This window comes from Gossypium hirsutum, chromosome A03, assembly GCF_007990345.1.
Source record: "Gossypium hirsutum isolate 1008001.06 chromosome A03, Gossypium_hirsutum_v2.1, whole genome shotgun sequence".
NCBI classification, from domain to species: domain Eukaryota; kingdom Viridiplantae; phylum Streptophyta; class Magnoliopsida; order Malvales; family Malvaceae; genus Gossypium; species Gossypium hirsutum.
In genome coordinates this window covers 93,313,820-93,330,703 of record NC_053426.1, presented here as the reverse complement: position 1 = coordinate 93,330,703, position 16,884 = coordinate 93,313,820, and the positions used below count along the sequence as shown (strand labels likewise).

At 35.3% G+C, this 16,884-nt stretch overlaps 2 protein-coding genes across 3 annotated transcripts; both read left to right on the top strand.

The window, feature by feature from the left end:
• The first annotated feature begins 4,613 nt into the window (after positions 1-4,613).
• LOC107886516 (protein phosphatase 1 regulatory subunit 12A) lies at positions 4,614-7,912 on the top strand. 2 transcript variants are annotated; one of them, XM_041098560.1, is made up of 2 exons: positions 4,614-6,123; positions 6,363-7,912. In XM_041098560.1, the coding sequence occupies exons 1-2, from the start codon at positions 5,425-5,427 to the stop codon at positions 7,671-7,673; spliced, it is 2,010 nt and encodes a 669-aa protein (XP_040954494.1). In that variant the 5' UTR covers positions 4,614-5,424; the 3' UTR covers positions 7,674-7,912. The 2 variants fall into 2 exon arrangements, with proteins under 2 accessions (XP_040954494.1, XP_040954491.1); XM_041098557.1 differs by having other exon boundaries at positions 4,828-6,123; positions 6,321-7,912.
• A 1,018-nt stretch (positions 7,913-8,930) lies between these two features.
• Positions 8,931-11,025, top strand: LOC107886517 (lysine histidine transporter 2). Its single transcript, XM_016810506.2, has 7 exons — positions 8,931-9,156; positions 9,230-9,613; positions 9,684-10,077; positions 10,152-10,257; positions 10,344-10,435; positions 10,530-10,598; positions 10,690-11,025. The coding sequence occupies exons 1-7, from the start codon at positions 8,990-8,992 to the stop codon at positions 10,786-10,788; spliced, it is 1,311 nt and encodes a 436-aa protein (XP_016665995.1). The 5' UTR covers positions 8,931-8,989; the 3' UTR covers positions 10,789-11,025.
• The last annotated feature ends 5,859 nt before the right edge of the window (positions 11,026-16,884 follow it).

Genomic DNA, 16,884 nt, shown 5'->3' with positions numbered 1-16,884 from the left:
TGAGCCATTTGCCTAAATTCTAGTGGACCTATTTTATTGATGGTTCTATTAGAAAAGATAGATTTGGTGTAAGAATTTTATTACTCAACCCTCAAGTAACGAAAAGCAAGATAGCATATCTTTTAGGTTCAAGTCTTTTAACAATGTCACAAAGTACGAAACTCTCATACTAGTTCTCGAGTTAGCATGTCAACCTTGGGAAAAAATTTCTAAATATTCTTAGGTTCTCAATTGGTGGCTAAAAAATATTATTAGGTGAGTATGAGGTAACGGGTGAGACCTATCCAATTACCACAAGCTCGTTACAAATTTGTTAAGAAAGTTTGATGGAACAGAGTTAAAAAAAATTCCCATGAGTGAGAACACTATAGTTGACACTATTTTAAGGTTTGCCTCATTTATGAAAAATTCAATAGTGGGCAAAATATTATTAGAGTACAAGACTAAACATAGTTATGCAGTGCATAGATGATGACCTTACATGGATGATGTTGATAATCTAATTTTTGATAGATGGCAAACTGCAAGATGACAAGAAAGAGTAGATAAAATTAAGGAACAAGGCAGTGAGGTATACCCTAATTGATGACAAATTGTACCAGAATAGCATCCGGCAACCATTCTTCATATGTTTAGGCCTTAGAAAAACTGATTAAATAGTAAGAGAGATTCATGATGAAATTTGTGGACACCACATGGGAGGACGAACTCTAGAATAAAAACTTCTTGGATAAGGGTTCTACTAGTCTACAATCAATAAGGATGTAATAAACCTCATATTAAAGTGTGAACTTTGCTAAAAAATTGCTCCAATACCTCGCTAACCAGTGGAGCAACTTCAACTGATCAATAATCCAGTATCATTTGTAACCTAGGAAATGGATATTGTTGGCCCTTTTCCAATGGCACGAGCCAAAAAAAAGTTCATAGTAATGGCTACTGAGTTCTTCAAAAATGGATAGACACAAGAACATTGGCCACCATTACTAAAAATCAGATGTAGAATTTTGTTTGAAAAATTATAATCTATAGGTCTAGATAGCTTCACCTCTTAATCATAGACAATAGTGCCTAATTCCAAGGAAATTCAAGGATCTTTGTGAGAACCTAAAAAAATCTCATTAGCCCAAAGCTTGATCAAAATACTTTAAACCAATAGTCAAGTGAAAGTGACCAGTAAAACAAACCTTTAAAACCCCCAAAAAGAAGGTTGACAATGCAAAAATAGAATGGTTGGAAGAGTTACTAGGAATATTATAAGCCTTGCGAACTACCTCGTACATAGGAATATGTGAAATATCATTCAACTTAACTGGAGTCGAAGCTATAATACTAGCTAAAATATGCCTTAACATGTACAGGGTATCTCATTTTGACCCTTAACAAAATAAAATAAAAAAACATTTAGAGTAAATTTGGACTTGCTTAAAAAAACAAGGGATTGAATGGAGAAAAAGCTCGCTACAAAAACCCAACAAGTAGCCAATTATCATAATGTGCAATAGCACATGTCTCGCCTTGAATCACACTCCCATCAAATAAACATTCATTTAAAAAATTCAAATATCTTCAAATTTTAAAACCCCTGAAACACAAAAAGAATTTGTTCAAAATCCACCTACCTACATCCATTATGGAAATCTCACCCCTAAAAGTATGTACCTCTTGTTAACATGAATCACCTAAAAAAAACGAAGCAATCCTCACCAATATAAAGGACAAGCCACAAAGATCAATGTCTCAAGAAAGATCACTTTATAACCTTATTTTCGATTGGTAGGCAATTGTTATACCTATACCTTGTAAGCCCGTCTTGTGTTTAACCGACCTTGTAAGTTAGCCTAGACTAAAAAAAGACTATCCTACAAACTAAGGACAATAACAAGGCCAAAACCTTACGAGTCCAAGACCTCGCGAGCATGTTTCATGAGGACTACACCCTTGACAAAGACAAAATACTTACCACTCATACATCACACATATCTACTACCCTGACGTGACAATCCATGCTTAAGAAGACAAGACATTATAGGTTGATTGAGTTCAAGGAAATATGGAATTCATACGGGGGTAGTATGTGGCATCTTGGGAATGACTAAAGGCCCTCCTTTTAAAGGCTCGCAAACATCGATAAGGAGAACATACGCTCTCTTGTCTAATTGTTTCAGCTGTATCTCTTCTTTTTCTTGGATTCCAATCCCCAACATTCCCATCAACCTTATCTTCCTAAGGTCTTAACTCTTTAGATGAATTGTCACGAAGTACCACCATTTCCATCCTATATCAACAGGATTGCAACATTTGACAGTAAATAAAAATAGGGTTAAATATAAAATTAGTACATAAACTTGTCCACTTCTCCCAAATTGGTACTTAAGGTTTTTTTTTTTTGTCCTAGATTGGTACCCGAACTTTTCTTCATCAACTAGATTGGTACTTTTTTTTAACGCCGTTAAATCTGAGACAGGTGGTAGAATAGGATTGTGACACATGGCATGATGATTTCATTATCTAAAAATATATTAAAAATTAATAAAAATATTTTTAAAAATTATTTCTATTTTTTTTCTTATTTCCATTTTTCTGATATTTCCATTTTTTTCTGATATTCCTTTCTTCTTCCTTCTTCCTTTTGTCACTTTGCCTTTTTTTTGTTTCTAGGTTCATTCAACATTTTTGGGTTTCTTTGAAAAGAAATTTAAGAACATTTCTAGGTTATTTTTTTTTCTTATTATCTTATTTTTCCAGATATTCCTTTCTTCTTCTTTCTTCCTCTCGTCACTTTGCCTTTTTCTTTTTTGAATTCATTCAACATTTCCAAGTTCATTCAACATTTATGGGTTTCTTTGAAAAGAAACTTAAGAACATTTCTAGGTTTGACGCAACTGTAAATATGAAGTGACTTAAATATGATTAAATTATTCAAAATTTTGAACCACAAGAAATTTAAACAATAAATTTGAATAATCCAAACTCAAAACATAATCACACCAAAATCAATTAAACTAATCAAATTCAGAAAATCTACTTGTAATCTTTCCAGATTTTAGTAGTAATTCCACCCCACTTTGAAAAATGTTGGGTTGTAGCAATCAACTTCAAAGAAAACTCCAGCGCCCTATGCTAGTGCCTATCTTGCAGGACAATGTTAATGAGGAAGTGTTAGAATCATACAAAACTTTCCCAAATAAAAAAACTAAGTGAAAATTTCTATTTGGTTGATTAGAAAACACCGTGGAAAATAAATAAAACCATAAATGAATTATATTACCTAAAAAGACTAACAAACACACACAAACTCATAAAGATGGCCAAAGCAATCCAAACACCAATATAGCCATTGTTGAAGGATAGTATGAACAAGCAAATGATGTTCACAACAGAAACCAAAACCTAAGAAAATGACAAGAAAATTAAACCAATTAAACCAATCCAATTCACAAATTTACTTATAATCTTTCCAAATTTTATCACCAATTCCATCCCACTTTGAAAAACATACCTTACAAAGGGATCATTTCAAGTTTCTTGGTAGTGGAACGTTACTAGCAGATCTAATCTCCGCAGAATAACGCAAGTGCATATAATATGGCAGACCTAGAAACAGATTGTCTACTTATTTCAAAATCTTAAATTGTTTAGCAGGTTTAGGTAAACCCGATTTGACCATGGCTTATCTAACAACAATAACAAATGAGAACAGTGACAACCAAGGGTTTTGAAAACATAAAATAAAGTAGAAAAGAAGAGGAGCAGAAGCAAGAGAGAAAGGAAAGTATTTCGGTGCTTCTCTGACTAGTGAAGACATTGAAACAGACTGTGACGACATCAGAGCAAGGTGCCTGGTAGAGGAGAATCCCAATTGGATTTCAATGAGTTTTCAAAAAAACAATAGAGGAAATGATAGAGCAAGAGGAAAAAATTGACCAGTGCCATTATTTGGACTGGAGAACAAACGTCGGTGACAACGCTGAAGTGGAGCTATGGTGCATGTTGGCGGCGACTAGGGTTGGGAAAGAGAGGAGAAGAAGAAGAAAAAAATAAGATGGGAAGGGAAGAGGAAAGAATAAAAGAAAAGGAAAAAAAAGTTATATAGAAAAATAGATTATGACATCATCATGCCATGCCATGTGTTATAATCTTATTTTGCCACATGTTTCAGATTTAATGACGTTAAAAAAAAATCAAACTAGTTGACGGAGAAAAAGTTCAAGTACCAATCTAGGATTAAAAAAAACTTTAAGTACCAATCTATGATAAGTAAATAAATTCAAGTACCAGTTTTATATTTAACCCATAAAAATATGACACCTCATCATTTAAAATAAAAATTGACTTATGAATAGATACTAATAAATTTATTTGAATACAATTAATTATTAATTAATTATAACTATTATAAATAAATTTTAATAACTCTTAATTTTAGGTCTCAAAGTTTAGGCTGTAGTATTTATGATATATGCTTTTAAGATTTAGGATTTTTTTTTTTTTAGATTTAGAATTTACTCTACTATTTTTTATTTTATTAAATCTAATAATATAAAAAATTCATACACGAAATCCATGAAGAATTATTTCATATTTATATTATTGGTAAATTCGACCACCATGCTGATCACGGACGGTTCTAGTTCATACAAATCTTAAATTAGGAGATAAATACACAACTGATACATCAAAAGCAATGGAATGGGAAATTGCCTCTAACTTTTTATTAATGCAAATAATTATTATGATACAAAAGAAGCCTCAAACTTGAAAAGGTTCTTTTTTTCATCAAAAGAATCAAAAGGAAAATCGTCAATTATGTGCGGACCTCAACTGTCACCTTTCTTCTATAATGCCATTTTCCCATTTATCCGAACTGAAATTTTCTGATTGTAGTTCATTACTTATTTACTGTTTTTCTTTTGTGTGGCGTCATTGCCCTTTCGCGGACAAGACAAGAGGAATCTTTTGGGAAAAATATATACATTTTTTGCACTCATTTCGCTTACTTTTTTTTATCTCCACCATAGAAAAGGAAAAAAAAAAACCAAAAATCTATAGGTATTTTGTTTCCATTTGCAAACAGTGTGGCCGTTAATAGCTTAGTGTTTCCCATGTTTATCTGTAAGAAAATCCTTTAAAGACGCAAACTTCCCTTTCTGAATAACCTTATTATTGGTTCACCCTTCATGTTTAGAAATTAAAACATGGCTGATGGCTCCCAACCTTTGTAATTCTCTTCCTTTAAACTGTTCTTAATTGGTTGATGTAGAATTTTATGGATATATAGCTATCTTCAAGCTTCTGCCTTTCTTTTGTTTCTTCAGTTTCAATTAAATTCTTCGTGTGTGTGTTTTTCTCCAAGAAAACTTTGTTGGGTGGTCGTTGAAATCTCGTGGGATCTGATAATTTTTAGTGAATTTTGATGCTACAATGCCGCCGTCTTACTTCCCCCTGCGTTGGGAGAGCACTGGGGACCAATGGTGGTACGCATCGCCTATCGATTGGGCAGCAGCCAATGGCCTTTACGACCTGGTCATTGAGCTCCTCCATCTCGACTCCAATCTCCTCATAAAGCTCACTTCTCTCCGCAGAATCCGCCGCCTGGAGACCGTGTGGGACGATGAAGCTCACTTCGATGATGTTGCTAAATGCCGCTCTTTTGTCGCCAAAAGGCTTCTTCAAGAATGCGAGACCAAGAAAGGCAACAATAGCTTGATAAGAGCCGGGTATGGAGGCTGGCTTTTGTACACCGCTGCCTCGGCTGGTGACATCGGTTTCGTCAAGCAGCTGTTGGAGAGAGACCCTTTCCTTGTCTTCGGAGAAGGAGAATATGGGGTGACTGATATATTTTATGCAGCAGCGAGGAGCAAAAACTCTGAGCTTTTCAGGATGCTGCTGGATTTCGCGGTGTCGTCCAGGGGTTGCCTTGGCGGTGGTGAAGGTGAATTGAGTGAAACTCGGTCGGTTTTTAAGTGGGAAATGATGAACAGAGCGGTTCATGCGGCGGCAAGAGGTGGGAGCTTGGAGATTTTAAGGGAGATTCTTGGGGATTGCACTGATGTTTTGGGTTATAGAGATGTGCAGGGATCTACTCTCTTGCATACTGCCTCTGGGAGAGGCCAAGTAGAGGTTAGTAAGGCACTAATTTCTCTTGAATCTTTCATCTCTGATGATTAAACTACATAAGCATCAGTATCTACTTAGGTAACATAGTGTGTTAATCCCAAGTTATAGGTTGTCTGTATTAATGGTGCTGAGCTCCAGTTATACTTCCGATTATGCTCATATTACACTGATTAGTGACTAATACAGTTCGTTGTTGGCAGCTACATTTACCGATGTCCTTTTTTCTTGCCTCTCAAATGCAGGTAGTGAAGGATCTCGTGTCATCGTTTGAGATCATAACCTCTACAGACAATCAAGGAAACACGGCACTTCATGTGGCAGCTTATCGCGGTTATTTAAAGGTTGTTGTGTTCCTTATTCAAGTGTCTCCGAGTTTGGCCTCTGTGAAGAATGATTACGGAAATACTTTTCTTCATGTGGCTGTGGCTGGTTTTAGAACCCCGGGATTCCGAAGAATAGATCGGCAGATCGAGCTGATGAAGCAATTAGTATGCGGTGAGGTTGTCGACATTCGAGATATGATCAATGTGAGAAACTTGGATGGAAGAACTGCTTTGCATATGGCCATAACTGAGAATGTTCAGTCTAGTCTGGTGGAACTACTCATGTCCGTGCCATCTATTGACCTGAATGTTCGTGATGTTGATGGCTTGACCCCGTTAGATCTCCTCAAGAGAAGGCCTAAATCTGCATCTTCGGAAATTTTAATCAAAGAACTACTTGCAGCTGGAGGAATCTCTAATTGTCAAGACAATGTAGCAAGGAGTGCTATTGTTTCTCATCTGAAAGAGCACGGTGTAGGTGCCAGTCCTGGAACATCATTCAGAGTCCCTGATGCAGAGATATTTTTGTACACTGGTATGGAGAATACATACGATGCAGGTTGTGAAAAAGAAAGCGTGGAATATAGCTCGTGCCTGAGTGAACTAAGCGACTTGAACTTGAGTACTTCGTTTGATACTAAGAAGTCAATCTCTGTAAATCATACTGCGAGACGACTGAAGAATTTTCTCCATTGGCCTAGGAAGAAGGAAAGAAAAGCTACTAGCACAGAATCGGTAGACACTGATGATCCTGTGGAGGTTACGAGTACTTGTAGAAACTGGCCAGACATGCATATTCCGCTTCGTGAAAAGTACACGAAATCTGCATCTCTTCCAAACAACAAAAGGACCCTTGCTCTCCACAATGATCTTCCAAGCCGATCCAGCAGGAAGAAATTTACTGCTGGGCTAACTCATGGTATGATCCAGGCAGCACCACATTTAGCTGCTCCTTTTAAGTCACCTCCAAGCCCTTTTTCAGTATCTTCTACAACCTCGCCTATATCAATGGATGAACAAAAGAGTGTCCTAGATGCTCAATGCTTTTACTCGAATTCGTCATTTAATGGTGAAACAACAACACGAATGAATCCAAAGCAAAGTTCAGTTGATAAGAAGTTGATGAACCATTATTTCTGTTTTGGAGCACAAGGCCTAGCTGTCGAGGATAATAGAAGCCATACACGGCTGGATCGCCGCATCAAGAGTGCCCGTTCTTTAGTTGCTTGATGCAGAGTATTGCAATTTTCTAGAACCACCGTTGACAGGAAAGGAATTTAGGATTCTATGAGATTCCTACACTTCAGTTTACTGTGTTTGGGACCTATGAATAAATTCAAGGTATATACTGAAAAATGACCCAGAATTTTTAATGTATCAATAAACATACCAAGTTGTATTATATGTTTAGTTTGTTGTTGAAGTTGTAAGTTTTTAAGTTTTAATAAAAAGGTTAAAATTTTCCATTAGTCCTTGTACTTTACAAAAGTTATGGATTTAGTCTGTCATTTTTAGTTCTATACTTTTCAATATTTAAAAATGCAGTCATTACCAAACGATAACAGTTAAATTCGTTATATTATTTCCAAAATTTGATGTGGTAAGCATATTATCATGTGTAATATCACGTCAACTTGTTATTTTCACATATTACTTACTAAAAACTCAATTAATGGATTAACGAATATTGTTTGCGTCAAAATTGAAATTTGAAAATTCGAAAAGTATAGAGATTTAAAATAAGAACTAAATCTGCAACTATATACATGGTACAAAGTTAATAATTGAATCCAACTCAAATGGATTTAGCAATTTCTGTTCGAGTTAAGATCAAAATTTCAAAATTTAAAAAGTATAGGACTAAAGTAGACCAACTCAAAAAGAACAAGGACTAAAATTTATCAAATAAAAGTACATGGATTAAATCTACAACTTTCACAATGTACAAGGACTAATAGCAAATTTAACGAAATAAAAACAATCCTTGCAAAATCTTTTTCTTCTCTGTTAATGAATACCAAGTTTCATTCATATTTTTCTTCATGATTCAATGTGCAATTTTTTCCACTAAAGTGAGACTTAAAGCGAAAAGTTAGCCACCATTGATAGACCAAAAGGAAAAAAACATGTAAATTAGAACACGTTAATAAAAAATTGACCAGTTGATCCCATGGTTACAGGGGAATCGAGGGAGAGTTTTGCTGAAGCTACATGGTTACCCTTCATTCCCACTAGATCCATCATAAAAGCTGCCCATGAGACAGACAGCATATTCCATAAATTAGACCATTCTAGCAATTCAAACCTTAGACACCCCAAAACTTGTCAAACTAACAAGATTTATGAAGAGAAATGGGAGCTTATTACAACAACTGTCCACATTATCTTCCTTGTAAAATCCACTTTCTATTAATAGCATACCATATAATTGGGCACATGTAGCTTATATGGTGGATACTTCGGCGAGTTTCATTATACTTAACCCTTTTCTTTACAGATTTGTTCCCAATTCCTTAACCACAACTGAGAGAAAAAAAGAAAAAAAAATGGTGTATGAAGGATCAGAAAGCGAACGCGAGAGGGCCATCAATGAATGGCTCCCCGTCACTTCTAATAGGAATGCTAAATGGTGGTATTCAGCTTTTCACAATGTCACCGCAATGGTTGGAGCTGGTGTTCTTAGCCTTCCTTATGCCATGTCACAGCTTGGATGGTAAGTTCCCAAAATTTGTACATTAATCCCACAGTCTACACTGTATTCATTCTTGACTATGATGAATTTGCAGGGGTCCTGGGGTTACTATAATGCTTTTATCATGGGTTGTAACATTATACACCATTTGGCAAATGGTGGAAATGCATGAGATGATACCCGGTAAGCGTTTCGATAGGTACCATGAGTTAGGCCAGTATGCATTCGGTGAAAAGCTCGGGCTATGGATCATCATACCTCAGCAATTAACCGTAGACGTTAGTTCCGACATTGTCTACATGGTGACGGGAGGCCAATCGTTGAAGAAGTTCCATGATCTGGTCTGTCCCAACTGCAAGGAAATCAGACAAACATATTTCATCATGATTTTTGCTTCGGTTCACTTCGTCCTTTCCCATCTCCCAAACTTCAACTCCATATCTGGTGTCTCACTGGCCGCTGCAGTCATGTCACTGAGGTAAAACGCTTGAAAGCGGACATTTTTCGTATGTCTGATGTTCCATTAATCGAATGTTATTTCTATGCAGCTATTCTACCATTGCTTGGGCAGCTTCGATTGGAAAGGGTGCTCAACCGAATGTCGACTACTCATACAAGTCCACATCCAACCCTGGTAAAGTATTCGACTTCCTTGCCGGATTGGGCGTAATAGCCTTTGCGTACGCGGGTCATAATGTGGTATTGGAAATCCAAGCAACAATGCCATCAACTCCTGAAAAACCTTCAAAAGGTCCAATGTGGAAAGGTGTGATTGTTGCATATCTAATAGTGGCAATTTGCTACTTACCGGTTGCTCTTATTGGTTACTGGGCATTTGGAAACAGTGTTAATGACAACATCCTCTTAACATTGGAGAACCCCACTGGGCTCATTGCTACTGCTAACATCTTCGTCGTCATCCATGTCATTGGCAGCTATCAGGTACAACTATACATATAGTTGGGTGATTTCGGGTTCGGGTTTTGACACTATGATATGATAAAAAACCTATGCAGATATTTGCAATGCCAGTGTTTGACATGATGGAGAGTTATATGGTAAAGGAATTGCATTTCAGACCTTGTTTAAGGCTTCGTTTAATTAGCCGCACTCTATATGTTGGTAAATAACCCCAACTCAAACTCCCATTTTCTCCTAATCAAAATCTAGTTCTCTTTTACCATGATTTATGATCTTGTTTGTTGCAGCATTCACAATGGTTATTGCCATTTGCTTCCCATTCTTTGGAGGTCTTCTCAGTTTCTTTGGGGGGTTTGCATTCGCTCCTACATCATATTATGTAATTATTTCAAACTTCTTCATACTTAAAACCTTAAACTCTAAACCATCATTATAAAAAAATACAATGTTATAAAAATTTCTTGCTTTTGCAGCTTCCATGCATCATTTGGCTTATAATCTGCAAACCCAAAAGATTCAGCTTAACTTGGTTCATAAACTGGGTAAGTAACAAGTAATAACCTCGACAGTGGTTTATGAGCATGCCAAATACAAGCCATGTTTAACATTAAGCTCGTTTGGTATCCATGTCAGATATGCATTGTACTGGGTGTATTACTGATGGTTCTATCACCCATTGGAGGACTTAGATCAATTATTGTGTCAGCAAAGGACTACAAATTCTTCTCGTGATTATTTTCCCTTCCTCCCAGATTCTGGAAAACAGTATGGTGATGATCAAACAGGGGCACTTTGTAGAAATATATTTTTTATAATCAGTTTTGTCGAATATTGTTGTTTATTGTCATCAAACTCACCTTGTTCGTAAGTTTCATCGTTAGACGAGAAGGGGATTGGTCATCTCCTATTTTGTTATTATTACATTTTTCGGGTAGTTTGTTAAATATAATCGATAATTTATTGAATTAATTGATTGTTCTTAAAAACTGAACGTTGATAATGGCAATGTAAAAAGATCACAAACAATCACGAGCAGGGGAAAAGAAAATTCACTAACGGTGAATTCAAATAACACAAGAATTTCGACTACATCTATTTATAGGTTGAAAAACACCTTATTTTAATCAATGTCAAATATAATATGCTAATAAATGTTAAAAATATTATGTTAATAAATGTTAAATATATTATACTAATAAATACTAAATCTTCTAGAAAGAAAATATATTTTCTTTAACTTGACTTGTAAGTAATCTCCTAGAATTTGGGTTACACAACTCTAACAATTTCCACCTTTACAGGAATTTTCAACAAACAAGTTCTTCACCACTAACTCTCAACGAATAAGTTCTTCACCTCTTCCATGAAACTCCTTAAGGATATTCTTCAACAATGAACACCAACTAAGTCCAAGTAATGCTCGAACTTGGTTATAGGAAGTGATTTAGTCATTATATCTGCAGGATTATCATGAGCACTAACTTTGCTCACAATAATATCACAACGAGCAATAATTTCATGCACAAAATGATACTGAACGTCAATGTGTTTTATTCTCATGAAATATTTGATCTTTAATAAAGAAGATGACACTCTGATTATCACAAAACATTGTACTGATCTGAAGGCCTTTACTGAGTTCACCAAAGAGTCCCTTTAATAAAATAGCTTCTTTACAAGCCTCAATAATTGACATGTACTTAGCTTTAGTAGTAGACAAAGCAACTTTAGTTTCCAAAGTGGCTTTTTAACTTATTGTGCAACCTCCAATAGTAAAGACATACCCGGTGAGAGATCTTCTTTTATCAAGGTCTCTAGCAAAATCAAAATCAACATAGGCAATGACTCCATCTCTAGTTCTTTCAAACTGTAAGCAAACATCAGTAGTACCTCGTAAGTATTTGAAAATCCATTAAACTACTTTCCAGTGTTCTTTACCGAGATTTTCCATGTATCTACTAACTGCACTAACTGCATATAATAAATCTGGACATGAGCAAACCATAACATACATTAAAGATCCCACTACACTAGAATATAGAACACGTGTCATGTACTCAATCTCATCATCTGATTACGAAGACAGAGACAATGAAAGTCTGAAGTGGGCTGCTAATATAGTATTAACAGATTTGGTATTCTGCATATTGAACCTGCGAAGAACTTTCTCAATATACCCTTTTTTAACTTAGGTACAATTTACATGTTTTTCTATCTCTAATAATCTCTATCTCAAGTATCTTCTTTACTGCTCCCAAATCTTTAATCTCAAATTGTTTACTAAGCTGGACTTTGACCTTTCTTATCTCTCATTCATCTTTGGCTACTATCAATAAGTCATCAACATATAGAAGTACATACACAAAAGATCCATCACTGTTTTTCTTAAAATAACACAACTGTCAAAGCTGCTTCTTTTGAAATCATAAGTGGTCATAAAAGAATCAAACATCTTGTACCACTGTCTTGGTGACTGTTTCAAGCCATAAACGGACTTTTTCAACAAGCAAACATAGTCCTTCTTTTTTGAGATTATAAAACCCTTTGGTTGTTGCTTGTAAATATCTTCCTCAAGTTCTTCATGTAAGAATGTTGTTTTTACATCTAACTGCTTAAGCTCCAAATGAAAATAATAAGCAAAGTATCAACATGATTCCATGGAAATATAATCATAATTACTATTTTCTGGTCATGTTGTTTTCTCGAATCACAGTTACTAAATTATTTTTATCTGGAGCTACGGAATTCTAAATTAAGATCCGTAAATTTTCCCTGAAACTAGACTCATATATATTTTTACCATAAAATTTCCATAATTTTTTATCTATCCAATAAGTACAGTTTATTCTTTAAAGTTACCCCTGTTCTGCTACTTGACAGCTTCGACCTTTCTTTACTAAAAATCAATTATCTCATAGTACAGGTTTCGATTAATGTTCCCGTCTATTTCTTTTGAAAATAAACTCATTAAAGATTTTAAGAATATAAATTATAACCTATAATTATTTTTTTACAATTTTTAATGATATTTCCAAGTCAAAATAGGGGATTCCAAAATCATTCTAACACTGTCTCACAAAAATTCAAATATCTCATAATATGAAATCATTTTACTTATACCATTTCTTTTATATGAAAATAGACTCAAAAATATTTAATTTAATATTTTATTCAACCTATAATTCGATTTCTTCTATTTCTGATGATTTTTCAAAGTTACACAACTGCTACTATCTAGCTGTTTTATTACAAATTTCACTCTTACATAATTTCACTTACTCCATTCCATCTTACCAAAAGTTCACTCAACTATCGAGCAAATTGCTCATAAATTTCCACAAACATATACCTGCACTTATTCATCACATGGTCATATTCACATGTATTTTCACTCAGTCAATTTCCCGTTGAACTCATTGGAATAATAACAGATACACAGTTGCCTGCACATATTACCACCCTTGTAACCGAAGCTATTTGGTACGCATAGTAACCTACACTTAGTACTACATATGTGACCAACAATCCAGTACTTGTAGTAGCCTACACTTAGTACTACATACGTGAACTAACCATCTGATACACGTAGTAGCCTGCACTTAGTACTACACATGTGATTGAAGTTGTCGGGTACGCATAGTAACCTACACTTAGTACTACACATGCGACCTAACTATCTGGTACACGTAGTAGCCTGCACTTAGTACTACACACATGACCTAAAACCATCTTAAACACATGGTAACCTACACATAGTACTACACATGTGTTCTCACAATGGATCATTCTTATCATTTTTATTCCAAAGGTTTAATCGGGAAATTCCTCACTTTTCAACATTTAACAAACTCATTCATAGTCTATTTCGATTCGTAATTTACATCAAATGATCATTCTATAGGCAGCCAAATCTCATATAATAACGAAATATAATAACATAAAAAGAATCGATATATTATTTACATATAAACTTACCTCGAATACGAGCACGGCAATTTTTTCCAATTTAGTCCATAATCTCATTCATTCCCAATCTATGTCCGAATCTCATTTTCTTTGATCTATAATATCACATTTAATTTAATAATTAGTCACATTATTCATATGGGTCCAGAAATCATATTTTTACAAATTTTCATTTTGACCCCTAAACTTTCACATATTTTCACTTTTTCCCCAAGGCTCGTAAAATGATTTTTATCCAATTTCCTTGCATTTTAAGCCTAGACAAATCATTTTCACAACTATAGCTGTAACACCCCTTACCTGGCCCAGACGTTATGACCGGATCCGACATGCCACATCGAAGCGTTCAAAACATTTTATATTGTTGATCCAGAAAAACTTACTTAGTGTTTTAAAAGATAATTTCATTATAGGTTAAAGTGAATGGAAGCTGTGCACCAAGTAGGAAACCGGAAAAGAGGTGGTGAGTCCATCGGACTGCTTAAGTACCAAGCTCCCTTCGGATCCAATCCTAGACATGCATACCGCCATTGCCATACCTTAACGTCATGGATATTTCTAGGAAACCGATTTGATTAAGTCATTTTTAGGAAAAGTGATTAATTTTGGAAAATACTTTCATTGCGGAAGCTTTGCTTGTTGTCGTGTTATTTTGAAATCAATTGTTGTTTTTGAAAACGCGCCCTAAAGCTATCCAATTTCAACAGTTAAAATAAGTAATACCTATCTTAGTAATACATATTAAAACCATCAAAAATAATTAAGCGACCTTATTACATTTAAAAACCCAAAACTTCAAACGTAAATAAAAGGATGTCCAGTTCACCAGAAGAAAATCAAACTTTCAGAACGGGTGGCCACTCCGAATTCCCTCACAGCGCCAAGCCCACTATGGTTGGGGATTACCTGCGTGGATGAAAATAAAAGGGGTGACTTTAGGGAAACTCAGTGTATAAATTAACCCAACCATAGCCTATATCAGCTCAAACCACAGAAATAGAATAAGTTGGCCTTAGCCCAGAACAGAATTCAGAATAAAGCCCATAGGCCCATAACAGAATAGAACAGATATTACATGTTTATGCAGAAACCCAACCCAGATTCATCCATAACACCCCCGTACCAGCCTTACACCATGTGGGGAGACTACTCGACCCACCCAACCACTACACACCATAGAAATCGCAGCGAGGCTGCCAGATATTGTGACGAAGTCACCAGATACAGATATTGTGGCAGAGCCACCAGAACAGATATATGTGGCAGAGCCACCAGATCAGATAATTGTGGCATAGCCACCAGGACGCTTCCTCCATAATATAACCCATGTCCCCATGCAACAGATATGTAATCATGGCATACATCATACAGAATCAGATCGTCATGCTTTTCAGTCAAAATTAACCCTAGGGGTATAACGGTAATTTTGCACCTAGGGGTATAATAGTAATTTTCCATACATAGGGGTATTATAGTAATTTAGCTACTTTTAGGGCTTTCATGCATATCCTAACTATTTACGTACTATCAGAACACTTACCGCGCATACTTACCGAATTGGGCCCGTTGGCCCATGAACCCGATCTTTGGGCCATTAAGCCCAAATTATCAAAATGTACGAAATCGCGCGTACTGCAGTTTATTACTTTAGATTACCAAATATACAAACCCAACTATCTTACGAGTATTCGCACACTCGCAAATTCCCAAAATACCGACTTTTCGGCATTTCGGCTTTTGCCAATCTAGTCTATGAGAGGGTGTCAGTTACACACCTGTTTGCGACGATATGCTGACGAGATCCACACACGAACCGCCTACAATTGGATTACTAACATGTTAATCTAACTATTCAAATACAAACTACGTATTAACCCCTTACAATATTCGGCCAACCACACCTACAGATCATAGTAAGCTTATAAGAAATCAATAAGCAACTCATTAACAAATTTTTGTCAATGTTTACCACATAATTATAATTCCACTGGAAGCTGTCTTCCTGAGCAACAGTCACTAAATTATTTATAACTGGAGCTACGAAACTCCAAATCAAGTGTCGTTAATTTTACCTGAAAATAGACTCATATATCTTCTATCCATAAAATATTCAGAATTTTTGGTATGGCCAATCAATACCAGATTTTTCTTAAAGTTTCCCATGTTTCACTGTTTGTCTAATCTGACCACTCTTCATTACGAATCAAATTTCTCATTGTAAAGAATTCAAAATATGTTCTCATTTATTACATTTGAAACTAGACTCATTAAGCTTTAATTACATAATTTATGAAGCTTCTAACTCTTCTCCCACAGTTTATGTTGATTTTCCAAAGTCACATTACTGCTGCTGTCCCAAGCAGATTTATTACCAAATCACTCTTTCACACCTAACTTGCATGCTTGTTATTTAAACATGTATATCACCAATCAATCATCACATATCTATGATTTTACTTAAGTATAATCTCCATTTCATCATTTTAAAGCACAACATGTTAGCCGATTTTTCCGCTTAGCATCTAAGGCACATGCATGCTCATTTGTTTGGCTCAACTTCACCTATCTTCCATTTTTCATCAAAAGAGCATAAAACAACAACCATTTCCTTCATTTTAATTCATGACTAAATGCTCACAACACAACTAAAAACCAAAATATGCTTCAAGAGTTAAGGTAGAATCAAGAAGAACTCATGAACATCAAGATAGAAGCAAACTACCATGATCTTACCTTCAATTTTCTTCCCCAAGTGACCGAACATTCAAGAGCTTTCTCCTCTCCTTTTTCTTCTCTAACTTTCGGCTATGATGAACAAAGATGGACAAAACTTTGTTCTTTTCACCCCTTTTTCTTTTAATA